Source organism: Sorghum bicolor, chromosome 1, assembly GCF_000003195.3.
Source record: "Sorghum bicolor cultivar BTx623 chromosome 1, Sorghum_bicolor_NCBIv3, whole genome shotgun sequence".
Classification (NCBI taxonomy): domain Eukaryota; kingdom Viridiplantae; phylum Streptophyta; class Magnoliopsida; order Poales; family Poaceae; genus Sorghum; species Sorghum bicolor.
This window is the reverse complement of record NC_012870.2, coordinates 18,572,962-18,600,654: the sequence shown is the minus strand read 5'-3', so window position 1 is coordinate 18,600,654 and position 27,693 is coordinate 18,572,962. Positions and strand designations below refer to the sequence as shown.

Genomic DNA, 27,693 nt, shown 5'->3' with positions numbered 1-27,693 from the left:
AACAAGGCCTTAGAGCATCTCCAACAACTTGGTATTTCAACATGCTATCCTACCAAATTTGCTAAAAGCATAAAAATCCTCCTCCAACAACTCCTTATCTCAAGTTGCTAAATTTCCCAAGTTGCTATCCAGAGGTTTCTACTGCCGAGATTTGTCAAGTTGCTATCCCAAGTTGCTATCCCGAGCGCAATTTATTGGAGACACATATTCTTTTACCAAGTGAGCGGGTCCCATCTGTCATCCTCTATTTTTACCAAGTGAGAATAGCAACTTATTGGAGACACATCCTTTTTTCTTTTGCTAAACAAATTAGCAACTTGCTATAACTCAAGATTTGACAAGTGAATTTTATCAAGTTGTTGGAGATGCTCTTATATGGTTACTAGGTTAATGTCCGTACGTTGTTACGGGTTTAAAATCTACGTACTCTATGTTTCTTCATTGTTATTTTATTATTTTGTTTTTTCTGTCTATATTCTTCCTTTTTCATTTCTTTTCAGTTTTTGTTTTTCGATTTTATTTTATTTTCTTTCCTTTCCTTATTCTTTTCTTGTTTTAATTTTACCTTTTATTTTCTTTTTCTTTTGGTTTTATTTTTATTGTTCTTCCTTGTTTCTATTTGTTTTTCTTTTCTCTTTTCAGATTTTCTATGTTTCTTGAAATTCTTATTTTATATTTTATTTCCTTTTAATCTTATTTTTATCCTTATTTAAATTATTCATTAATTTTATTTGCTCTATGCACTTTTTATCATTTGTTAATTATGTTTGTTTTTATATTTTTTCTTAGTAATTTTATTTTTATTATATATATATATGTATATATATGTGATATTTATGTAGTATATATTTAGTGTTCTATGTTGTGTTATGTCATGTTTACGTAGTATACATGTGATGTTCTATGATGTTTCTTATGGTGTTCATTTTGTATATATGTAATCTATAATAGATGTGATGTTCTATAATATTTTTAATGATGTTCTATGATGTATTTAGTAATGTTAATATTCTATAAATATATTTATGATATTTGAAAAGTAACCCTTTGACATTATTTGAAATTTTTCTCCATTTTGTGTTTTTATTCTTTTTTCTTATGCTTTTTACTCTAGATTTTTTTATTATTTTTATCTATGTCATGTATTTATGTATTTTTATGTATATTGTAATATCAGTTTCATAAACCTAAAACCTAAATACTATTCTTCTAAATCGATAACATTTTTTTTACAAAGATAGAACATTATCTGTTGAACCTAGAATATTGTCTCTACTTAATAAAAGAAAATATTTTATCTTTATAAGATAAATATTCATTAATAAAATTTTATATAAATATATCCATGTGTGATCTTATTTTCAAGGATAGCGTGTCATTGCGTAGTAAAAAAGACCACCAAAGAGATGGGAGTTGTGGACGGGTCCTCTCCATAATTTTTAGTTGTAGAGATAAATATTTATTAATAAAATTTTATCTAAATATATCCATGTGTGATCTTGTTTTGAAGGATTTGTTACGAGAAATTTAATGGTGCAATCGGAATTTAATTTATATCTTCAGTTTAAAAGTTATGACTTTTTTAAATTCGCTAAAACAATTTTGCATGCATGGGTGAGTGGGGCATGGGTTGATGGGATAGCCTATCATGGCTAAAAGGGATGGGAGTTGTGGCTTCACCATGGGTATGGTAGACGGGTCTTTTCCATATTTTTTAGTTGTAGAGATTTTTGTCAGATAAGCCATGAGCCATTAAAAAAAACTGCAGTTTAAGGGTCTCCTGAAACACGCAATGCCCACATGTTCTGTAGCTATCTACCAACCTTCCTTTTTCTTCTCAAATTCTCATCCTCCGCTTGAGTCTTGCCTTCTCGCCCCCAAATTTTCTTCGCCGGCGACCACCACCTTGCCGGCGATCTTCACCCTCCCTTCCATCGAAGTACGTTTTCCAGAATTTTTCTTCTTCATTCTCCCGTTTATCCGTGCGGCCCTGCCTTTCTTCTCCTGCTCCCCACGGCCTGCGCGCGCGTTCTCTCTCTCTCTCCTCTCCCCCTTTCTCTCGGTCTCTCCGCCAGTCTCCGGGCGACCGCGCCGCTTCTCCCGTTTCTCCGTGCGGTCGCGCTTTTCTTCTCCCATTCCCCCCGGCGTGTTCTCTCTCTCTGTCTCTCGGGGCGACGGCTGGAGTACCGCGCCGCCGCAGCGGCCTCCCTACGACAGGTGTCGAGTCTCCATCGGGCGCCATGTCTTCTTCGTGCCCTTCACTGGCGACGAGCACTACCAGGTACGCACCCTCCCCCCTCCCCTCTCCCCCCTTCCCCCTGCTTCTCTTCAACTTCCTGTTCGAAACGGAGCACCCAAACCCTAAGCTAAGCTATCAGTATGCGGATCTGATCTAGTTACACACGTATTATGTCTGCTAACCTCGAATTTTTTTTTTTGACTTTTCAGGTGTGCATGTGTACACCCATGTCCTTTACTGGGTCCGCCACCGCCCCTCTGTACTCCTATACGCTTAGCCTGTTTTTAAGTTTGTATTTGTAATTCTAGGGTCTGGAGGGAAGCATAGATCTTAAGAGGGGTGAAATTTGGTTGTAATTTCTGAGAATTTCAAGAGGACAAGGGTACGGAGGTAGTTTTGGAGGGATTTGTGAGCAAAGCTTCAGAAATTTGAGGTTGGAGGTAACCATGGTGGGGAAGGAGCTGGTGGTGAAAAGGAATGGCCCTGTTGACATACGTGAGATTGCTGCGAAGGCGACGCTCCGGGAGGTGCGGCAGAGTGGGCACACCTATGTTGAACTACGGCGTGTTGGGAAGCGTGTCATCTTCTTCTGCACGATCTGCCTCACTGAGTGCTTCAGCGACAACGTGCTGTTCGACCACCTCAAGGGAAACCTGCACTCCCGGCGTTATGCTGAGGCCAAGGTCACACTGTTTGGGCCCATGCCGTGGCCATTTAATGATGGCGTGCTCTTCTTCAACAACTCGCGTGAGAAAGATCCGCTCCTGCTGGACTCAAGCTCGCAGAGCACCAGAGAGCTTGCTCTGGTTCCACGGCCTGAGGTTTCGCGGAATGATACTGAGGTGACATCAAAGTTGAGAGATGGTTCAAGCTCCTGTAATGGTGTGAAAGGTGCACGCAATGGTGGAAAAGGCCGTGCTAATTGTAGAGGTGCTGCTGTATCTGAAGATCGAGCGCTTTCAAACCGTGGAACGGATGGTCCTCTTGTTATTCCTGGTGTATTGCTGAGGGACGTTGTTTCAGACTTGCCTGTGCATCTTTTGGGCTCTGGAAATATTTCGTACAGGATCTGTGAAGCTAGCAAGAACTGCAAGAAGATAAGCAAGATCTGGTGTGCTTGGGTAGGACAAGAAGGCTCCCATGGTTCTGAGAGTTGTAACACTTATGAGCAATCTGGGTTTGCCATAGTCAACTTCTCTTATACTTATGATTTGGGCAGGAAATGGTCTTCTGATGAACAAGACCTTTCTATAATCTCTGCTGGATCTTTCTTTGTAATTGATGATGCTGGACATCGTGGAAAGCGAATGAAAAAATCATTCTCTGATCAAGAGGCATCTTCAGAAGAGTCAAACGGTCAGAACAGCTCCCCACAGGGCAGTAGCCAAGCTATTGTGACTGGTTCCCCAACAGGTACCTCACACAATCTTCAAGTTGGCCTCTTATCAAGTAAGTCAGCAAGGAGAGAGTTGAGGGAGCAGAAGCGCATAGCAGCTGAGAAAGTGTGTGATATTTGCGGCCGACCAATGCTCCCTGGAAAGGATGTTGCCACCTTGCTGAACTGCAATACAGGAAACCTAGCTTGCAGCAGTAGAAATTCAAGTGGGGTGAGTAACTTCGAGTATTCTTTGCTATCTCTGTTTCGTAATAATGTACCTTTTTGTACTTTTTTCACCCGAGAATATAGCAATTATATTTCCCCTCCAAATTCCAAATGTTCTGTAATGACTAATCTACACTTGATTTATGCAGGCTTATCATCTATTCCACACTTCCTGCCTTTTGCACTGGACTATATTGTGCCAATATGAGATGCTGAATGACCAAATAGCTAGCAAGGGGAAGAGCAATCGAGGAAGGAAGGCAAAGAATGCACCTAAGAAAAGCAAAATAACATCCATAGTGTGCCCAGAATGTCAGGGTACTGGAATTCACGTCAACGGAGAAGAACTTGAGAAGCCAAGCATTTCTTTATCCGAGGTTTGGAGCATATTCAGTCTTCTCCTGTCAGCTCCTGCTCATTTTTCATTCAGGGAGATTTTTGCAAATTACTTTTAGTGTAAAGCAACTGTGCACCTGAATTGGTTGGATATTGGCACTTGCAGATGTTTCGCTTTAAGATGAAAGCCATTGAAGCTCACAAAGCATGGCTGAAGAGTCCTGAAGTGCTTGAAAACTGTTCCACTGGGCTTCATTTCCCCTCAGAACATGTGGAGAACTCTGAGGTAGATTCAGAGGCACACTGTTCACAGTGTTCTGTTCACATATAATTCACTCACACCATCCCCATTTCCCCTTGCAGGAGAAGGTGATGCCACTGAAGTCGCTTGCTTTCTATGCCTCTGATGGGTAGGGAGATGGGTAAGCTCATTGCCAGCAGCTACCAGAGGATGCTGCAGGTGTTGATGTAAATAAGGTCGCTTGACAGTTCTGGAAACAGTGATGATGTTAGATGCTTACCTGTTTGTCTGTAATATAAACGTGTCTTGATCTCAGTTAACCTGTGTCCGCCAGATGATAGACATTCATTAAACTGGCAACTGGCTGAACTATTGTATTATTTAGGCTGGGTTCACTAAACATGTACGCAGTCCATTTCGTTGGGCTCGCTGCTCCCACGGGACCCTTAAAAGTACCATGTTTCTGATGCACTGATGCCTCGCTTCTGGTATACATTTGGTTTGTTAAGCCTAATTGCGCTAAGCGCTTAGCATAGTATGTTAAAACAAAGAGATTGCGTCATGTGGTCATCGTGTGTGGTTTGTTATCTGAGAAGTGTCAAACTGGAGTAGGGTAACTTTTTAAGCAAAAATTCTGGTATCCAAATTACATCACATAATGTTTTGCATAACACCGGGATTCCACTATTGCCTGGTCAGTATTTTACTAGTACCCAACAGCGTCAGCATGAATCCAAATCAAATCTTGTTTTTTTGTATAACACAGCGATAGATTCCACTATTGCCTGGTCATATTTACTAGTATTCCCAACAGCATGCATCCCAGCTCTTAGCTGCAGGCCTAATCTCCGCGCTCGCTTCGTGGATGAAACCATCCTGTCCGTTACGATATCTGATAGTGCATTTGATCAAAACTAAACTGTACGCAAATTTCACATCCAGAGGAGAAAAATCAGACGGCGAGAAATACAGAAAGCAAGAGAGAAGGAAGTTGTGCACTTGGATCTCAGCAAGACAGTTGTGTCATCAGGAAGCCTTCGTAACACGACGGCTTTGCATCAGGAAGATAACGCAGTATTTCTTGAACAGCATCATCGATCCGTGTGATCCGGCAAAGACGCACGCATGGCAAAAAAAAAAAAAAAAAAAGAAGACAAATGAAAACCTCATCGAAATATACAGCAGGCAGAAACACAAGTCTGAATTTCTTCCGAGGCAGCATACATATCAGGCTATCATGAGCAGATAGCACCACACAAATAAACGGATCTGAAAGAGCAAGAGAGACCTCAGACAAGGGAGGAATAGCGAAAGGGACTGCCAGCAGTCCCGCACAGGTCGATGGTTGGTGCGAGGCGGCCGTGTGGTGTGGCGACTAGGGTTTGTGCCCGACGGGGGCGCTCGCCAGCTTCCGCGACCCCCTCCATTTTATAGGTCCCTCGACCCGGCAGCGGACCGCCCAGACGGCGGCTAGACCCCACCGCGCCGCCCAGCGCACGAATCACCACCAGACCCACACGTCCCCCCAAAAATGCGCCCGCCGTCACCAGGCCAAAACCACCGTACCATCAAAAAGGAAAAGCGGTTCGGCCCACACAGCCCAGCCCAGCCCAGCCAGAAACAGGCCCACCTGCCTCCGTCCGCCGGCCCGTCGGTCGCTTTCCCACGCGCCCCCCTTCTGGAATGTTCAGTCGCCGTCGCGCCGCACGGGAACTCCCCGAAAAGCCGAGGAGGCAGCACACCTTCGGCCTCGCTGCTCCGGCCCCCCGATCGATCGAGGCGGCGGCAAAGCAGAGGAAAACCCCAAGCCGCAACCCCCCCGCACAGGCAGAACCCGAGTCCTCGTCTCTTCCGCATCCTCCTCCTCCTCCTCCTCCTCCTCCTCCTCTTCAACTCCAGTCGCCTTCAGCACTTGACCACATCTCTTCTCATCCCAACCGCCGCGTAGGATCACAAGGGGATGGCGAGCGGCGGGGCGGTGAGGGAGGTGCGTTCGCCGGCGGAGCTGGAGGCGGCGGTGGCCGGGGTGCGGGCGGCGGCCGTGCACTTCTGGGCGTCCTGGTGCGAGGCGTCCAAGCAGATGGACGAGGTCTTCGCGCACCTCGCCGTCGATTTCCCCCACGCGGCCTTCCTCCGGGTTCGTGCTTCTGCTGCCCCCTTTTCGCCTCCCGCTTTCCCGACCGCGGTAGATTCGGTTCTGTTCGGTGCGGTCCGGTCGTCGGTTTCGTTGAGGTGTCTTGTGGATTGGATTTGTAGTAAGACTTTAGGGTTTCTACGGCTGCTTGCTGGGCTGCTCTGTTCTACGGTGAAACTTTTCTCCCTCTTTGTTAGGCAACGTTGCGCGTTTGTCCAAGAGTGCAAAATGAGAGCTCGGTTTTCTAAATTGATAAACTCAATTGTTCTGTCTGTCAATAAAATAATTCTTGAAAGGACTTCTGTGCCTGAATTGTCTGTTTATAATATAAGTTTGAAAACATATTGCAAGTTGTAACCTAGTCCTTAGTTAATGGTGAAGTTGTGGTAGCCGAATTACTCAACCACACTGTGACTGAAACAAAAGATCAAGTATATAGGTAAAAATATTAATATTTATGACACCAAATAATGAAAATATAAGCTTTAACTTCCTGCTGTGCTAGAGTTAGAGTTACATTCTTTTTCTTGACGGAGGGTTTACCAATCTGTTGATGTATTGGATGGGTCAAAGGGAGGATTTTGTCCTCTGGGTATCCTGTTATTGTTATGCGCCACATGTGGATTTTGATTGTTCATTAGTGATTTTAAAATCTGTTAATGTATTTGGTATACCTTTGGTGTTGTAAGAAGTTATATGGAAATATTAAACTCAGGCGCTGTATATTTGGTACTGCCTAAACAAATGGTATACTAAGTAACCTGCTTGTACGCTTGATGCTAAGCAATTCTGGTGTGGCGTTTATATAGTGCCATGCTGAGATGAGGTAGTAACACTGTTGAATCCAGCCAAGTTGAGCATGTGATATTTCATTGTTTCCATTGAGCTATGAACTAATTTAAGAGGGATAAACACAAGTATACTTAATCTAGTATCCATCTGTTTTTCCATTGGTCTTGTCACTTAATCACTGAATAATAAGACTGATCTTTTAACCATTTATTGTTTATTTTTCATTTATATGCCCATTATGTTCAGGGGTTACTTCTGTGCCCCTTCTTGTGTCCAGTATTTATTGTTTGTTTACTGTCAACATAATGAGGAGGGTGCTACATTGTTTGCTTATTTGTTTCTTGCACTGATGAGTGATGAGTGATGACTCTGTTCAGGTTGAAGCTGAAGAACAACCTGAAATATCAGAGGCACATGGAGTGTCAGCGGTGCCATATGTTGTTTTCTACAAGGTATTCACAATTACCGAATAATATAACTCGGCCTTGCTTCTTGTCAATAAACATTTCCCCCCTTTTTTATGCACAATACTTCTGATAGAATCATGAAACTTGTCATTTTCATGGTAGTTGAATAACCGCATATATTTTCTTACTGCCAATCATGACATCATGAATACAATGTTTAATGAGATCCGCTCTTTTAATGGCAAGTGGTTAAGATGATTTGGATCTGTGTCTTCAATTTTCTCATTATATTCATGTTGAAATCCTCCTAATTGGCACTACTGTATTACTGTAGCAGGCTATTCACTTTTATGTGCAGCGTAGTATCCAAGCATTGTTGATGAGGAACTGTGTGATGCATCATTATTTGGAAGATAGATCAGTTCGTACGTAGGATACAATGATTAGTTATCCTGTCATTTTATTTTGTTTCAAATGGATTCCATGCATCAGAAAACTTTTCTTGGTCTTGAGAGAACCATGCCAACTGGTCAATCCATCCTATAAAGGGGATCCATTGAAATCAGGCACTGATAGTCTCTAGTCTCTCCTTGCCTGTTTGAGCCTTGACTCGTGGCGTGGGAAAAGAGTACCCAGCTAGCTGCCCTATGATGAGTCCTGGCCCTGGTTCTCAGAGCCATACGCATCTGTGTCCACAACAGAGATGCGCTCTTTTGTATACTACTAAATGATAACTTTGTAGGTGTTAAACCATTTTCACTTGAGCCCTTGTTAGTTCAATTGTTGGCATGTTCAGTGCTCTTCTAGGTTTTCTACTTGAGTTTCGCATGGGGATGGCCCACCTCTTCTTCCTTCTTAATTGAATGCTAGAGCTCCTGCCTTTTCATTATAAAAAACTGAGTCTGCATACATTGAATTTATGTATAAGCTTATTTTCACTAATTTTCTGTACTCTATGCCAAAGAGTCCATTTGGATGCACAGATTGTGGTTAGGCTTAGGCTTGTTGTATGATTTTGAAGGCTATATAGGCTTTCAGTGATTGAAGGCTTCATAGTGCCAAATGAAGTCTTCTGTACGATATCAGTAGTTCAACCTGTGGAATGCTTGCGAGGACATTTCACAAAGGATGCTTGTATAGTTTATTTTTTTCTTAGTTACAGCGTCATGGCATGTGGAGTCTGGACTTCGGTAGGACTTACTCCCTCCATCCCAAATTGTAAGGCCTTGTTTAGTTTGCAAAATTTTTGGTTTTTGGCTACTGTAGCACTTTCGTTTTTATTTGACAAACATTGTCCAATCATAGAGTAACTAGGCTCAAAAGATTCATCTCACAAATTACAGGTAAACTGTGCAATTAGCTTTTATTCGTCTATATTTAATGCTCCATGCATACGACCAAAGATTCGATGTGACGGGGAATCTTGAAAATTTTTGCAAACTAAACAAGGCCTAAGTCATTCCAAGAATCTTGGAGAGTCAAAACATCTCATGTTTGACCAAAATTATAGAAAAAATTACAAAGTTTTGTGGCATCAAATAGATATACTATGAAAATATAAGTAATAAAGAACCTAATGATACTTAGTTGATATCATAAATGTTATTATCCTACCATATAAATTTGGTCAAACTTGAGATGTTTTGACTCTCCAAGATTCTTGGAATGACTTAGATTTTGGGATGGAGGGAGTATATATCTCCAATAATTGTGATATCTGCGTACATTGTTTTTTTTTGCTACAAATAGTAAATTAGTTGATTTTATCTGTGGTCACTGCCTCACTTTCGGTTGTGTTGTTCCTAATTCTGCTTGATGGTATGATACAATTAAATTTTGCATGGAAAACCTTCTAATATGTTACTTTTCTATAGTGCTTGTATTATGTATGTAGATATTTCTTGTGTTTGGCAAACCCTGTAATTTCATCACTTTGGTAATGATTAATGAAATTCGGTGATGCCCTGGTGTGGCGAAGAACCACTCTTTTGGTTAACTTCAGGAGTTACTTGCAATGCTTAACGGTCGTTACTGGCTGCTTCGAAACACTTGTATGCTGATCTTTTTGTGAGAAGTGCCCCTTTTCATGCATATGACGTCTGCTTGCAGGAAGGCAAAATTGTCGATACTTTGGAGGGAGCAAACCCAGCCAGCCTAGCCAATAAGGTTGCAAAAGTAGCTGGGCCTGCTAGTGTTGCTGAGTCTGCTGTACCTGCTAGCCTCGGAGTTGCTGCTGGGCCTGCTGTACTTGAAAACATCCAAAAGATGGCACAACAAAATGGTTCTTCTGCTGCTGAAAGCACAAACTCTGGTAGCAAGGAAGATGCATTGAATAAGCGATTGGAGCAGCTTGTCAATTCCCATCCTGTGTTTTTATTTATGAAGGGAACCCCAGAACAACCAAGGTGTGGCTTCAGCCGTAAAGTGGTTGACATTTTGAAGCAGGAAGGAGTCAAATTTGGGAGTTTTGACATTCTTACAGATAATGATGTTCGTGAAGGTATGAAGAAGTTCTCCAACTGGCCCACTTTCCCTCAACTCTACTGCAAAGGTGAGCTGCTTGGTGGATGTGATATTGTTATCGCTATGCATGACAGTGGTGAATTGAAGGATGTTTTTGAGGAGCACAATATTCCCCTCAAACCACAGGGAAGCAAAAATGAAGAAGCAGGTGAACCTGGATCTGCAACTGATAAGGGTGGTGCAGTTGCTGAACCAATCAGGCTTACTGATGCCCAGAAAGCTCGTTTGGAAAGCCTTATTAATTCCAGCCCAGTGATGGTATTCATCAAAGGTACACCTGAGGAACCAAAGTGTGGGTTTAGTGGGAAGTTGCTTCACATACTTAAGCAAGAGAACATTCCTTTCTCCAGTTTTGACATTCTCTCAGATGATGAGGTTAGACAGGGGCTTAAGGTCTTCTCAAACTGGCCCAGTTACCCTCAACTGTACATAAAAGGTGAACTGGTTGGCGGCTCAGACATAGTGATGGAGATGCATAAGAGTGGTGAGCTGAAGAAGGTCCTGTCTGAGAAAGGGGTTATTCCAAAAGAAAGTCTTGAGGACAGATTGAAGTCTCTGATTTCCTCTGCACCGGTGATGCTTTTCATGAAGGGCACTCCAGATGCTCCTCGTTGCGGCTTCAGTTCAAAGGTTGTGAACGCCTTGAAGAAGGAAGGGGTCAGCTTTGGGTCCTTTGACATCTTATCTGACGAGGAAGTTAGACAAGGTTTGAAGACATACTCCAACTGGCCAACCTTCCCCCAGCTCTACTACAAATCAGAGCTGATTGGGGGCTGTGATATAATTCTTGAGATGGAGAAGAGCGGAGAGCTGAAGTCAACCTTGTCAGAGTAGACACCTAGCATTCTTGCCTCGCTGGTGTTTCTATCATATTGCCTGCCTGCATTGGATCACTCTACTATGACATTTATGCCAATGTATTCATAGATCCACGTTTGGTACTTGTCTGCAGTGCCACATTGCTAGAATTGTGACACCTGCAGAAGGAATAACTTGAGACGCTTGTTCGGTACTGATTGCTCTTATATCACCAGTTCTATTTAGCGGATGGAAGCTTTTTTGTTCGGGTATTGTCACGATTTATAGATGGATGAATTAAAATCTTTAGAGTATTTATTATCTGTTTACGTGTAGTTGTGTACTTAAGTCATGCCATTGTTTTTGGAAAGTCACATGTGAAAATTGTTTAAGGTTTTGATTTAAAATTAATTTTGAAAGCACTCAAATTAATTGTGTATTTCTTGGCGCTTTATTCACTAGGAAATAGTGACAGTTGAGTTTTGTAGGGATGAAACTCCTCTCTTCTTTTTAAGGCCAGTCTCAATGGCCCGTTTTATGCACTGTTTCTAAAACAAATCTGCTGACAGAGTATCAATGAAACGAACAATGAAACAACCTCCACAATACATGAGTTTCACCTTGATGTTTTCTAGGCTGGGCAAAGCATTTAATTACTGCAAAAATGGTGAAACGATTTAGTCTTCAGTGGGGATTTTATTCTGTTTCACCGCGTGGGAAACAACGCCAGCGGAGTTTCACCATATACTTCCTTCTCTCTTCTCTTCGTTTCATGCAAAAAGTGCAGTTTTGCTGACATGACGCTCTAATAAATGTGCATGACATTCTGGTGAAACCCCCACTGAGACTGGCCTAATTGTATATATCACCCTTTCATTTTTGCTAACATGACACTCGTAATAAATGAGTATGAAATCCGTCTGAAACCCGGAATGTTCTTGGAAAAAAATATCAATGAATCTGCCTTGTTTGGTTTGGCCATTTAAAATTTATCATTCGTCACATAGAATGTTTAGATACATGTATAAAATATTAATATAGACTATTTATAAAATTTAAAATACAGCTAAAGAGTAATTTGAGAGACGAATCTTTTAAGCCTAATTAGTTCATAATTAGATACTAATTGTCAAATAAAACAAAATTGCTACCGTATCTGTTAAACTTTAACACCTCAACCAAACTGCCCTTAAAACTATGGGTGGTGATACGTCCCTTCTCATACTATATAAAGAAAGTAATATAGCTTTGTGCTTGTCTTTCTCGTATCTATTTATATATAAAAGAATTGTTTTTATGTTAATATAATGCTAATTAGTTTTGATTTTCATATTTAAACTATTTTCTATAATCTATACATGTATTATTATACAGGTTTATGGGTGCGCTTACAGGTATTTTGTGGCTGTGGATATGGACGTGTGAAAGGATCAAGATGCCTAAGAGGGGGGGTGAATTGGGCTTCTCTAAAAATTTAAGCAACCTATAAGCACCAATTCAACCCCTTGTACCTAGTGTGATCTAGAGAGCTACCGGATAAAAGTTTTGCAACCTAGTTCCAAACCTATTCTAGCATGGCAATTCTAAGAATGTAAAAACACAAAGTAAATGCTAGAATGTAAAGGAGTAGTGGAAGAAAGTGCTCGGCGATGTTTTGCCGAGGTATCGGAGAGTCGCCACTCTCCACTAGTCCTCGTTGGAGCACCCGCGCAAGGGTCTTGCTCCCCCTTGGTCCGCGCAAGGACCAAGTGCTCTCTACGGGCTGATTCTTCGACACTCCGTCGTGGTGAATCGCCCAAAACCGCTCACAAGCTTGACACGAGCCACCCACAAGAACTCCGGGCGGTCTTCGTGCCTTCAATCACCACCGAACCGTCTAGGTGATGGCGATCACCAAGAGTAACAAGCAAAGAACTCTCACTTGATCCAAACAAGGCTCTAGAGAGTGGTGGATGCACACTTGACTCTTAGAACTCACTAGAGAAGGATTCTCTCAAGAAAACACTCAATACTCAATCCTCTCTAGGCTCTTGCTACTCTCTTGCTCCACAACAAGTTTCTCTGATGTTCAAATGGGCAAGCGAGCTCTCATGGACGAGGTGGAGGAGTATAAATACTACCCACGAAGTCCAAAGGTCAGCCAACCGTTTTCCACTGAAAACGGGGTCACCGGACGCACATTATGTTGCACCGGACGCACTGCACCGAGCGTCCGGTGATCCATAACGGCTAACTGTACTTGCTTCTGACAGGTCACCGGACGCTAACTTCCAGCGTTCGGTGCACCGTCCGGTGCTCGGGGAAGATTTACATGCTCCCTGCGCATGGGATCGGACGCTACCCGGTGCGTCCGGTGCTAGCGTCCGGTGCTCAGGGCAGGTTTGCAACCTCCCTGGGTAAGGGACCGGACGCTGCCCGGTGAGTCCGGTGCCAGCGTCTGGTGCCTAACCCTAAGCACGACACTGTTCCAACGGCTAAGAACCTCACCGGACGCATTCACAGAGCGTCCAGTGCAGCGTCCGGTGCCCCCTTGGGCACCCTAACTTCGTCAAAACGTGATCGCTCCAAAACGAAGTTTGTTCCTCTCGATCTAAGGACTATCTCTGAGCTGCCTAGTGCTACGTTTACCAAGTGTGCACCACACCTAAACCTAAAGCCTTGCCTAAGTCAAGCTACTAGATCAAAGCCTCTCTTAATAGTATGGTCAAAGGAAAACAAAGTCCTAAACTACTCTAAGTGCCCTTCTTCACCATATGGCACTTAGACCTAGTCTAGTCTTGACGATGTCCATCCATCCTTTGAAAACCGAAACGATTTCCACTATTAAGTAGGTATATACGTCCCTGTCCATCGAGTACCAATTTACCATGACCTTACCTATGACTCTGCCTCTGCAAAACACACGTTAGTCATAGTAATCAACAATGTCATTAATCACCGAAATCACTAGGGGCCTAGATGCTCTTTCAATCTCCCCCTTTTTGGTGATTGATGACAACCTCGAGTATGAAAAGAGTTGAGGTTTTCAAGTGACTTGGTTTCAATAAGCATGTTACAATAAGAGCAAAGGGATTAGTCATGCTTATATCCACCAAGTCCAATACCCTGCATCCAAATATGTGAGTGGTATACAACAGGATAATAGACACAAGGCTCATAAGTACATCGGAGTAGAAACGCGGAAGCAAAAGTACTAAGAGCCAAAACACATGCCATTAAGATATCATGAAAAGCACAAGTCATGTCTCACAACCATAGAATCTCACACAAGTGCAATGCATAAACATAAACATGATGCATGATGGAGTGGCACACATAAAAGTATCTCAAAGTATCTCAAAAGAATAGGGACCCTCTCAAGCTCTCTAGGGACCCTCTCAAGCTCTCTAGCTCTCTAGCTCCCCCTAACTCCTAACTCTCATACTCACACTCTCTCCCCCTTTGGCATCAAGAGCCAAAAACCTAAGAAGTCGGTGGAGGAGGTGAAGCAATGGAGTCCCTCGGCACGGCATCGAAGCGAGCTGCATCGTCTGAACTATCGGCCGTCGAGGCAGAGGAGGTGGAGTGACTCTCTGAAGCTGCACGGGCTGGCGAAGCGGTCCGGGTCTGCTCTGTAGGTGCGGGAGCTGTCACTGGCTGTGCTGGCTGCTCGAGTCCTGCTGACGAGGCTGGCACGGACTCAGTTGCTGTAGCTGACGTCTCTGGTACTGTGGAAGACGGTGCAAGCTGCTCGGACGATGCTACAGACGACGACAGACGCTCAATAGCGGTGACTGGCGCCGTAAAGGCGGCTGGAGCCTGCAGAGGTGGAGGCGTAGGGTCACCAGTCAGAGCACTGTATGAGAAGCTGAGGTGCGGGTCTGTCGACGTGTCCAACATAAGCTGAGATGCTGACGCTGACTGAGGAGTGAAACCAGAGCGGAGAGGCGTGAACTGCGGTACCTGCTCAAAGCCAGAAGAGATAGCACCCTGGGAGACCTAGTGCTGAGGCGTCGAGAACGGCTGACTCTGAGCAGGGAGCTGGAGGGGCTGCTGAGACAGGCTCTGAGTCTGAGGCGCTGGAGTGGGTGGCCTGACAGTCGAAGTGCCTGGAAGCTGTATCTGCGGAATCTGAATCCCTGAGGCGGCCATGATAGCGGCCATCATCGCTGTCTGCTGGGCCTGGAACGCAAGCTGCTGCTCCTGAAAGGTGAGAAACTGACGTTGGAGCTCATCCTGCCTAGCGTGCACGGCTGCATTGATGGCAGCCTGGTCCCTGTCTTTCCTCGCCTGCTCCTCAGCTGCACGGCGCTGATCTGCCCTCATACCCTCTAAAATAGCAAGTAAAGCTGGGTCTGAAGCACTAGAAGAGCCCCCTGCCTCGTGGTCGTGTGCTCTAGGAGGGAGGTCTGACACTGACGGCTGATAGTCATCATCCGAGCTATCTGAGGCGAAGTCAAACTCTCCCTCAGCCTCTGCATCTGCGAAAGCCCCAATGGCTATGTCCTGCTACTCCTCTGTCTCTGGTATAGCTGCTGTACTGCGAGTGCCCCTAGGAGAGGGTGGGGGCACCTGTCCACGTGGTGCACGAGGAGGTGGAGTAGCTTTGAGGTCGTGGTGCGCTCGCAGCATCTGCCTAGGGTCATAGTGGGGGAAGACTGTGTCTGACTCTGTCAACTCCCTCTGCAAGTGAGCTGGCAGGGGTAGTGGCCTAGCACGGAGAATAAGAAGAGTGATCCAATGTGCATACGGCAACTGACGCCGTCCCCTGAAGCTCTCTGAGATGGTGTCCTCAATCTCTGAGACGATCAAATCCCACAAGTCGAACTCCGTCTGGGAGATGAGGTGACCAACTAGCCACTGCTGGATCCGAGTGAATCCATCTCTGTAACCTGTCCTGAGGAGAAGAGTCTTCCTCAACACAAAGTCGAGGATCCGAGCTGGTCGTGTCAAGTCTCCCACTGTCTGGCTGGAGCACTCTCCAAACGGTGGACGGAAACAAGGAGCCACGAAGTCAACTGGTGGTATCTCACCACCGTGAGGATGTCGGGGAGGCTCAACGTTCCCATAGCACAGCTGGTGAATCCTGGTGGTGTAGGCTCTCAAACCCAGTACCTCTCTAGCCCTCTGAGCTGTCACTCTGTAATCGGTGCCTGCCAGTGCGTAGTGAATGTAACTATGATCTGGAGAAACCCACACTGACGCGTAGAACTCTCTAACCCACTGCTCACAATAAGTACCAGGGAGTGCTAGCAACTCTGGGAGTCCGTGAAGGTAGGTGAAATACTGACGAATATCTGCCCCAACCACGTTCCCGAGTATCTCAAGGTCGATCACTCTGTGCTCCCTGAACTGAGACTGAGAGCGAACCAGTGCCTCGTAGATGTCCTCCTGGACGACTGTGTAGAACCTGGCACCGGCTCTGGGATCCCTAGCAGCTGGGAACCAAGTAGGAAATGGGACAAAGCGTAGCTGCTGGATCTCGCGGGCTGACACTAGGGTGAGATCCCTGTGAATCCTGACTGGCCGCTGACGGGAAGCTGGAGTGCCTCTAGCTGGTGTGGCACGAGCCGTGGAGGTAGACTGACCCGGCGTACCAGTCCTAGGAGTGGCCTGGGTACGTGCACGAGTCGACCTCCTGAGGGGCTGCTCCTGTGCCTCTGCTGGATCCTCTGCCTGGGCTTCTACCTCTGTATCTGGATCCTCCTCCGCTGGATCTCTGACCACAAGTCTGACCCGCTGACCTCCAATCATAATGGTGCCTGGAGGGGATCCATGTCGAGCCTCGGCCTCAAGTACTGCACGCCTCTGACGTGGCGTGAGATCGGCTCCAATCCGCAAGGCACCGGACCGTCCTCCCCACTCAGCTGCCTCTGCTGCTGCTGCAACTGCCTCAGCCACCTCTGCCTCTCTGTCGCTGGCCTTGCGCTTCTTGGTGGCCAACTTCTTTCCCTTGCCCTTCTCTGCCGCTGACAGGCGACGAGGAGGATCACCTCCACCATCACCCCCTGGGGAACCTCCTGAGCCAGCTGCCGGACCACTGACGTTCTTGGTACGAGCCATTGCGAGAGCAAGCGACTGAACGAACTGCCAACAAAGCCCAACTGATAACGGAGATCAACGCGCTGTAGAGAGTAGACAAGATAAGGTATATATAAGAAATCATAATAGCTAGAGGTGAGAAAACCCTATAGATCGCAAGAAAAGAGAAGGAACGGGCGCGAACGGCTTATGATCCAAGACGGGACGCATTCTGGATGAGATATCACGATCAAGATCTGCCGGGGAACGCAAAACAACTCCTCAAGGTGCTGCAGATATGAAACGAATCAAATCGTCATCGGAAACAACAATCTAATCCTTTCAAGCATTGAAACAAACACCGTATGGGCAAGGTCGACGAAAACTCACCCAAACCCTAACCTATCATGCAGAAGGAGATCCCCTGCGCGGAGAGGGAGAGAGAGGGCCTAGAGGAGGCTCTGCACACGAGGGGGAGGCCTCGAGGTCGCCGGAGTTCGTCGAGAACGACGACGGCGGCGGATGCGAAGAGCTAGGGCACGGGCGGAGGTCGGGCGAGATCGAGGAAGGAAAAGAAAAACTCCTCGCGAAACCCCCTGGGCGCGGGCTTTATGCGCCCGCTGTGGGGTCACGGGACGCTCTTAAAGTGGCACCGGACGCGTCCGGTGACCACCGGACTCATGCGCAGAGAGGTATGCAAATCGGCACTGCACCGGACGATGGGCACCGGACGCTGGTTTTAGCGTCCGGTGCTTCAGGTCACGCCAGGTGAGCACCGGACGCACCTCACCGGACGCTGCAGGGACACTGTTCCTACGTCCGGTGAGTGCAGTCTGGCACTCGCAGCGCACCGGACGCACCGAGACAGCGTCCGGTGCATCGTCCGGTGCTCCTCTGAGCACTTTTTCAACTAAGCACAACGTCCGACTATGACCCAACCAAGTTCCATCTTCAATAACACACAAAAAAAACACCAAATGGAACTGGTATGGGTGACTTCTCTCAAACCCTCAAATTTTCACAAATATTTAGCCATAGGCTTAATAGTTTTTATGAAAATAATTCGAGAAATCGCCAAGGAGCATCATATGGCCATAAAGCTAGGGGTTTGAATCATAATGAGCTTTGAATGCTCCCCCTATCTTTGGACGAACACAACGGATGCTCAAAGAATGACCGAAAAGAAACGATCAACTAACAAGCATGCACATGATATGAGTTGAAATGCAATACTTGAAAGTAAACTAAAACTTGTCAAGTTTGAACCAAGGTTAAGCTTTTTCACACACACAAGGGGGTTATCTTAACCATGTTAGACAAGCCCTACATGCAAGTTGTATTTTAGTTTTAGTATGCATGGAATGCAAAACAAAAGCTATTTACAAGTTTCAACACACAACTTTTATCTTTTAGTGAAGTTGGAGAGATCAAGCACATTAAGTTCATTTCTCAATATACAAAACCTAGCTTCATCTAGAGGTTTTGTGAAGATATCCGCCAATTGATTTTCCGTTCCCACATTCTCTAATGATATGTCGCCTTTAGCAACATGATCCCTAAGGAAGTGGTGGCGGATGTCAATATGTTTTGTGCGGGTGTGTTGAACCGGGTTGTTTGCAAGTTTTACGGCACTTTCGTTGTCACACAACAAAGGTACTTTGTCTAGTACTACTTCATAGTCTAGCAAAGTTTGTTTCATGTAGAGTATTTGTGCACAACAAGCACCGGCGGCAATGTATTCTGCCTCGGCCGTTGACAAGGCAACACTATTTTGTTTCTTTGACATCCAAGAGACAAGTGATCTACCTAGGAAGTGGCACCCTCCGGATGTGCTTTTTCTATCAATTCGGCACCCGGCATAATCCGAATCGGAATAGCCTACAAGTTGGAATCTTGCACCTTTGGGATACCACAAACCTAGGCAAGGTGTGTATTTTAGATACCTAAGAATTCTCTTGACGGCAATCAAGTGAGATTCCATAGGCATTGCTTGATATCTAGCACACATGCGCACACTAAACATGATATCGGGCCTAGATGCGGTGAGGTAGAGGAGACTTCCTATCATGGAGCGATAGAGAGTCTTGTCAATTGGGTTACCTCCCTCATCCAAGTCAAGATGCCCATTTGATGCCATGGGAGTCTTGATTGGCTTGCAATCCATCATTTTGAACCTCTTGAGAAGATCTTGTGTGTACTTCTCTTAAGAGATGAAGACTCCTTCCTTCATTTGCTTGACTTGAAATCCTAGGAAGAAGGATAGCTCGCCAATCATGGACATCTCAAACTCCTTGGACATCAAATTACCAAATTCCTTACAAAAATCTTCATTAGTAGAGCCAAAAATAATATCATCAACATAAACTTGGCAAATGAAAATTTTCCCATTCATTTTCTTGGTGAAGAGTGTTGCGTCAACTTTCCCAATCTTGAAGCCCTTCTCAATGAGGAAGTCCCTAAGTCTCTCATACCAAGCTCTAGGAGCTTGTTTGAGACCATAGAGAGCCTTGGACAACCGGTAGACATGCTTGGGGTTCCTAGGGTCTTCAAAACCGGGGGGTTGCTCAACATAGACAAGCTCATTAATATATCCATTCAAAAAAGCACTTTTCACATCCATTTGAAATAACTTGATATCATGACTAGATGCATATGCAAGTAGGATACGGATTGCTTCAAGTCTTGCCACCGGTGCAAAGGTTTCACCGAAGTCAAGACCTTCCACTTGTGAAAAGCCTTTTGCCACGAGCCTTGCCTTGTTGCGCACCACTTTGCCTTGATCATCCTTCTTGTTCCAGAAGACCCACTTTGTTCCAATCACTCTTGCATCTTTGGGTCGCTCTTTAAGTGTCCATACTTGGTTGCGAGAGAAGTTGTTCAACTCCTCTTGCATGGCCATGATCCAATCCGCATCACGAAGAGCTTCCTCTATAGTCTTTGGTTCATCTTCAAGAGACACAAAAGCGTGATGTTCAATAAATAAAGCATGTCTAGAACGAGTAGTTACACCACGTGATGGACTCCCGATGATGAGATCTTGAGAGTGATCTTGAAGGAGATGTGATGTTCTTCTTGGTGCCACTTGAGGGGTAGGTTGGGGAGCATCAACATCTTGTGCTTGTGCCACCGCTTGCTCAAGAGTGACTTGAGTGTCTTCATGAGCATCTCTCACATCCTTGTCTTCATATTGTGGACTATGTAAGGTGGATGGTGGCTCAATGACTTGCACATCATCATCATCTTCTTTTGGCTTGATGTCCCCCACCGGCATGTTCTTCATGGCATCCCTCAATGGTTCACCACCTACATCATCAAGATTATCACTTGCTCCTTGGGAGCCATTAGTTTCATCAAATTCAACATCAAATGTTTCTTCAACCATGTTTGTGGCATGGTTAAAGACCCTATATGCCTTTGACTTTGATGAATAGCCAACCAAGTAGCCAATGTCACATCTTCTTTGGAACTTTCCCAAGTGTTGGCGCTTCTTTTAGATGTAGCATTTGCATCCAAACACTCTGAAGAATGAGACATCGGGCTTCTTCCCATTGAGCAACTCATAAGGGGTCTTCTCTAGGAACTTGTGAGGAAAGAGCTGGTTTGAAGCATAGCATGCGGTGTTGATTGCCTCGGCCCACATCTTCTCCGAAGTGTTATACTCATCTAGCATTGTTCTTGTCAAGGTGATCAATGTCCGGTTCTTTCTTTCTACAACCCCATTTTGTTGTGGTGTGTATGTTGAGGAGAACTCATGCTTGATTCTCACTTCATCACAATACTCTTCAATGTTGGTGTTGTCAAACTCTTTGTCATTGTCACTTCTAATCTTCTTGATCTTGACATCAAATTGATTTTGGGCATTCTTTGCAAACTTCTTGAATATTGATGCAACTTCGGCCTTGTCTTGCAAAAAGAATGTCCAAGTGTACCGGGAGAAATCATCAACTATGACCAAGCAATATTTGTTGCCTCCAAGACTAGCATATGTGGTTGGTCCAAATAAATCCATGTGAAGTAGCTCAAGCACTCTTGAAGTAAAGAGATAGGTTTTTGTTGGATGAGTGTTTGCAACTTGCTTGCCGGCTTGACATGCACTACAAAGCTTGTCTTTCTCAAATGTCACATCCTTCAAGCCTCTAATCAATTCTTTCTTCATCAACTTCTTGAGTGTGCCCATTCCAACATGTGCTAACCTTCTTTGCCACAACCACCCAAGTGAAGTCTTGGTGAATAAGCAAGTCTTGACATCAACTTCATCGGATGAGAAATCAACTACATATAGGTTGTTGTGTCGGAAGCCTTTGAATATCACTTCATTGTCATCTTCCTTGGTCACAATTACTTCCTTCTTCTTGAATAGGCATTCAAATCCAAGATCACAAAGTTGTCCAACCGAGAGCAAGTTGAAACTCAATGATTGCACATAGAGCACATTGGTGATGGAGTTGTCATTTGATATAGCAACCTTTCCTAGTCCCTTGACCTTGCCTTTAGAATTGTCACCAAATGTGATCTTCTCTTGGTTGTCAACATCTTCATCAAGAGAGGTGAACATCCGGGGATCTCCGGTCATATGTTGAGTACAACCACTATCAATTACCCAATATGATCCACCGGTCTTGTAGTTCACCTACACACAAGAGATCAAGCTTGAGATTTAGGGACCCACATTTGCTTAGGGCCCTTGACCTTCTCTACTAGTTGCTTTGGCACCCAAATCTTCTTTGGCCTTTGCTTGTTGGGCGGCCCCATGAAGCTAACCTTGACCTTGCCACTCTTGTCTTTTCTTACAATGTAGTGAGCATTGAAGGCAAATGGTCTTGCATGCTTGGGCAAGGGTGGTGGTAGTGGTGCCTTACACTCATGAGCAAAGTGTCCTTCTTGACCACACTCAAAACATCTCTTTTGCTTTGGCTTGCTTGGTTGATCATGAGTGGCTAGTGACTTGATGAGCTTTGTTTGATGAGCTTTGTAGCCAATCCCACTCTTGTCCATCTTCATGACGGTGTTCATGAAAAGCTCACTTTGAAGGTCCTTCCCCTTTGTGAACTTTGACAACCCCATGGTTAGATGTTCCTTCTCTTTCTTGAGCTTGTTGTTCTCTTGAGTTAGCTTCTTGATGATTGGGTCATTGTTGCTTGCTAACTCATCCAAGATGAATGTCTCATCTTCTTCTTGCTTGTCATACATCAAACCAAGCTTGAGATATTGATTCTCTTCCTTGAGCAACTTGTTTTCATATGCAAGCTTCTTGTCTTGATCAAGTGACTCAATTACAATTGTCTTGTGCTTGACTTGGTCTTACAACTCTTTCTTAAGCATGACAATTTCATTCTTGAGCTTGATAGTGTCTTCATAGCTTTCGGCCACTACCACTTTCTTGCCCTTGCAATCAACACATTTGCTTGTGGTCTCCATAAGTAAGTCATCACAAGATGTGGCTACATCAAGCTTAGCAACATTGTTAGTAGCAACATGTATTTCATCAATTGCAAGTTCATAAGCAATTTCAAGGTTGTCACAGTTTGCTTTTAGAGTTGTTAGCTCTTCCTTCATTGCTCTATATCTAGTGATAAGCTCATCATGAACACTCTCAAGTTTATCATGTTTTTCTTTGAGCTCTTTTAGAGAGAGTTTGAGCTCCTTGAGCTTAGTGGTCATGATCTCATTTTGGTCTCTAAGCTCATCACTAGACTTAAGCTTTGCTAGAAGTGTTTCATTTTCAAGTTCAAGCTTTTCATTTTCACTTCTAGATTTTCTTATGACTTTTGTGTACTTGTTAAGCAATTTTACAAGTTTATCATAAGAGGGTGATTCATATTCACTATCACTTTCACTACTCTCATCCTCACTTTGTACCTTCCGGTCACCCTTGGCCATAAGGCATAGGTGTGTAGAGGATATAGATGGTGGTGAAGATGATGGTGATGGAGCATCGATGGCAATGGCGGCAACCTTCTCATCATCACTCTCATTGCCGGAGGAGTCACCACTTGAGCTCTCAATGTCGGTGAGCCAATCACCAACAATGTAAGCCTTGCCATTTTTCTTCTTGTAGTGCTCCTTCTTCTTGCCACCTTTCTTCTTGTATTGCTTCTTGTCATTTTTCTCATCATCACTTGAATCATCTTGCTCTTTGTTCTTCTTCTTGTATTTGTCCTTCTTGGGCTTTGGACATTGATGAGCAAGATGACCAAGCTCACCACAATTGTAGCAATCCATCTCGGAGATGGGCTTCCTCTTGCTACTTGTGAAGAACTTCTTCTTCTTGGAGTCAAAGTTGACTCCATTCTTGTTGAGCTTCTTCAACATCTTTGTGGTTCTTCTCACCAAGAGAGCAATAGATGCATCATCATCACTTGAAGTTCATGACTGAACTTCAATCTTCTTGGCTTTGCCCTTGTGAGAAGCTTTGAGAGCCAAGTCCTTCTTTTCTTTCTTGGCCGACGAGGAGCCATCTTGGGGGTTCATGTGCATGTACATCTCATGAGCATTGATCTTCCCCAATATGGCGGTTGGTGTAGCGGTGGAGAGATCGCCTTGATGAAGCACCGTTACTATGTGCCCATATTTCTCAATGGGAAGCACACATAGTATTTTCCTTGCTACATCCACCGCACTCATTTGAGTGAGCCCAAGTCTATTTAGCTCCTCTACAATGACATTCAAGCGAGAATACATTTCATTAGCATTTTCTTTAGGGAGCATCTCAAATGTATTAAGCTTGTTCATCACTAGGTGATAACGTTCCTCGCGTTCACTCTTTGATCCCTCATGGAGCGCACAAAGTTCCTTCCAAAGTTCATTGGCGGTTTTGTGGCTCCGAACGCGGTTGAACACCTCTTTGCAAAGGCCTCTAAAGATGTGGTGTTTGGCCTTCGCATTCCACTTCTCGTTTTCTTGCTCTTGTGGAGTAAGAGCGGTGACTCTTTCCGGAGGGGTAAACCCTTCGGTTGCGGCTTTTAGGCACTTTATATCGCATGCCTCAAGGTATGACTCCATCCGTATTTTCCAATACGGGAAGTCATCCCCATCAAACATGGGTGGCGGTCCATCCCCGTTAGACATCTTTTCTCTAGGCAGTGAAGCCTAAATAATGAGCACTAGGCTCCGATACCAATTGAAATGGTCAAGATGCCCAAGAGGGGGGGGTGAATTGGGCTTCTCTAAAAATTTAAGCAACCTATAAGCACCAATTCAACCCCTTGTGCCTAGTGTGATCTAGAGAGCTACCGGATAAAAGTTTTGCAACCTAGTTCCAAACCTATTCTAGCATGGCAATTCTAAGAATGTAAAAACACAAAGTAAATGCTAGAATGTAAAGGAGTAGTGGAAGAAAGTGCTCGGCGATGTTTTGCCGAGGTATCGGAGAGTCGCCACTCTCCACTAGTCCTCGTTGGAGCACCCGCGCAAGGGTCTTGCTCCCCCTTGGTCCGCGCAAGGACCAAGTGCTCTCTACGGGCTGATTCTTCGACACTCCGTCGCGGTGAATCGCCCAAAACCGCTCACAAGCTTAACACGAGCCACCCACAAGAACTCCGGGCGGTCTTCGTGCCTTCAATCACCACCGAACCGTCTAGGTGATGGCGATCACCAAGAGTAACAAGCAAAGAACTCTCACTTGACCCAAACAAGGCTCTAGAGAGTGGTGGATGCACACTTGACTCTTAGAACTCACTAGAGAAGGATTCTCTCAAGAAAACACTCAATACTCAATCCTCTCTAGGCTCTTGCTACTCTCTTGCTCCACAACAAGTTTCTCTGATGTTTAAATGGGCAAGCGAGCTCTCATGGACGAGGTGGAGGAGTATAAATACTACCCATGAAGTCCAAAGGTCAGCCAACCGTTTTCCACTGAAAATGGGGTCACCGGACGCACATTATGTTGCACCGGACGCACTGCACCGAGCGTCCGGTGATCCATAACGGCTAACTGTACTTGCTTCTGACAGGTCATCGGACGCTAACTTCCAGCGTCCGGTGCACCGTCCGGTGCTCGGGGAAGATTTACATGCTCCCTGCGCATGGGACCGGACGCTACCCGGTGCGTCCGGTGCTAGCGTCCGGTGCTCAGGGCAGGTTTGCAACCTCCCTGGGTAAGGGACCGGACGCTGCCCGGTGAGTCCGGTGCCAGCGTCTGGTGCCTAACCCTAAGCACGGCACTGTTCCAACGGCTAAGAACCTCACCGGACGCATTCACAGAGCGTCCAGTGCAGCGTCCAGTGCCCCCTTGGGCACCCTAACTTCGTCAAAATGTGATCGCTCCAAAACGAAGTTTGTTCCTCTCGATCTAAGGACTATCTCTGAGCTGCCTAGTGCTACGTTTACCAAGTGTGCACCACACCTAAACCTAAAGCCTTGCCTAAGTCAAGCTACTAGATCAAAGCCCCTCTTAATAGTACGGTCAAAGGAAAACAAAGTGCTAAACTACTCTAAGTGCCCTTCTTCACCATATGGCACTTAGACCTAGTCTAGTCTTGACGATGTCCATCCATCCTTTGAAAACCGAAACGATTTCCACTATTAAGTAGGTATATACGTCCCTGTCCATCGAGTACCAATTTACCATGACCTTACCTATGACTCTGCCTCTGCAAAACACACATTAGTCATAGTAATCAACAATGTCATTAATCACCGAAATCACTAGGGGCCTAGATGCTTTTTGAACGTGGATGTATACTTCTACCCGTGGCGAGTTATGGGCGCGGTTGTGGGTTCGAGATTCAACCCACAAGTGTGGGTCTATATTTCTCGCGCCCGCGGGTAATGTGCCCATGGTTTTTGCGCGGGTAATGTGCCCATGGTTTTATCAACCATCAAGATCCAAGGCACCGTTTCAACCAAAAGAAAAATACTCCAGTAGCATGATGCACGCAAATTAACAAATGACGATCGAAATGATAATGACAACTTGCATCTAGTTATCAAGTTGTCATTACTTGTTTACATCTAGCCTGTGTTTGTTTTAGTCGCCTTGGGTATACTCCATTAATTATTTACATAATGTGGGTACAAGGTTGATAAGGCCATTGTCAGTGAAGGTTTCATGACCTAGGGATGTTTACTTCAAAAAAAATGTAAAATGCCAACTACTTTAGAATGATGGAATGTAAAATGATAAAATTTTCAGAATCATGTTTAGTTCCATTCAAAATGCAGAATTTATTGTCCTTATAAGGGCCTCATGAGGCTTTTTTGTTTTTTTTTCTCTTGAGGCCAAAATCTAAAATGGAGAATAACCACCTTGAGGCCAAACTAGATAAATCATAGATTTAACATGAATAAAGCTAAATAAATCTATAACTAAGTTATACGTGATTCAATGGGTATAAAACTTTTATCATAGTTCAAGCATATAATAACGAGTCTACCATAAAAATTTCACCACAATTGAACCATAGAAACTACACATATGAATTATTCTTATTAATTATAGAAAAACATATATTTAAAGCTAAAAAAAACTTTGTACTAAAGTATACCATATTATATATTTATTGTGTAGATCTACTCATCAGGATTCCAACAAATTTATTTTTTCCATTTTATAATTTTTCTGTGATTTATTACGATGTTTCAAAGATTCAGCGGAAATAAATAAAAAAGAAAAAAACAAAACCATCCTCTAAAACCACTCTAAGGGTTTATTTGACCGGTTTTAAAAGTTCAGGGGGGTAGAATATTAGATTTTATAGTTTGGGGGATGAAATTTTGCATGGTGTTTAGTTTCATTTTGCAAAATGATAAACAAAAACTCAAAATTGTTTGGAATAGGAGGGAAACTAAACACTCTCTTAGTTTGTAACATAATCATATTTTGAAAATAGTGCAGAAGAGTTTCATTCCTGTGAAACTCTCTCTACTCTCATAAAACTTTTATCATCTTTCTTTATTAATATGACGCCAAATCTAATATCTATGAAACTCCATTAAAACTGACAATACCATGGTCCGTGGACTTGCGTGGGGGGAAATGTCTTCCCGCTTGTGTATGCGGTGGGCGAGGCTGTTCCTAAGCTAAGGCACAGCTGGGCCGCTGTCCGCCGTCGAGATCAGAGATGGCGTCGCCGCCGCCGCTTGTATGCGTGACCGGAGGCGGCGGGTTCGTCGCTTCGTGGCTCGTCAAGCTGCTGCTCTTTCGTGGCCACGCCACCGTCCGTGATCCATGTACGTCCATGCTCTTAATCTGTTTTTTTTTCTTTATCGTTTTGTGTGTGTGTGTGTGTGTGTGTGTGTGTGTGTGTGTGTGTGTGTGTGTGTGTGTGTGTGTGTGTGTGTGAAGCGTGCTGCGAGTGATGGACTTCTAGTACTTAGGCATCATCAGGTGATCCGAAGAACGAGTTCCTGATGCAGCTGGACAAGATCGTTGACCCTGAGGTTCGATACGTACTACATTAATCACAATCATTTGTGCTAGCAGTAGTCTACGTCGATGCAAATTAAATCGAAACCCAGATTAGTGGCTCCCACCAAAATACTTGATCGGAGGCTTGGAGCCATTGCATTTATTTGATATGCAATACACTGCTGGTCTCTTGATCGGAGGCTAGCTTTGGAGCCATTGCATTTGACCACAGAAAAACATGATTTGCAAATATTAAAACTAGATAATTTCAG

The 27,693-nt window shown here is 44.5% G+C and overlaps 1 protein-coding gene across 3 annotated transcripts; it reads left to right on the top strand.

Moving 5' to 3' along the window:
- LOC8065210 (monothiol glutaredoxin-S11) lies at positions 1,805 to 11,394 on the top strand. 3 transcript variants are annotated; one of them, XM_021450856.1, is made up of 7 exons: positions 1,805 to 2,281; positions 2,449 to 3,846; positions 3,992 to 4,219; positions 4,345 to 4,498; positions 6,450 to 6,556; positions 7,723 to 7,797; positions 9,862 to 11,394. In XM_021450856.1, exons 2-7 carry the CDS (start codon positions 2,686 to 2,688, stop codon positions 11,107 to 11,109), a joined length of 2,973 nt encoding a protein of 990 aa, XP_021306531.1. In that variant the 5' UTR covers positions 1,805 to 2,281; positions 2,449 to 2,685; the 3' UTR covers positions 11,110 to 11,394. The 3 variants fall into 3 exon arrangements, with proteins under 3 accessions (XP_021306531.1, XP_021306529.1, XP_021306530.1); XM_021450854.1 differs by lacking the exons at positions 1,805 to 2,281; positions 2,449 to 3,846; positions 3,992 to 4,219; positions 4,345 to 4,498 and adding an exon at positions 6,107 to 6,246 and having other exon boundaries at positions 6,368 to 6,556; XM_021450855.1 differs by lacking the exons at positions 1,805 to 2,281; positions 2,449 to 3,846; positions 3,992 to 4,219; positions 4,345 to 4,498 and adding an exon at positions 6,138 to 6,263 and having other exon boundaries at positions 6,368 to 6,556.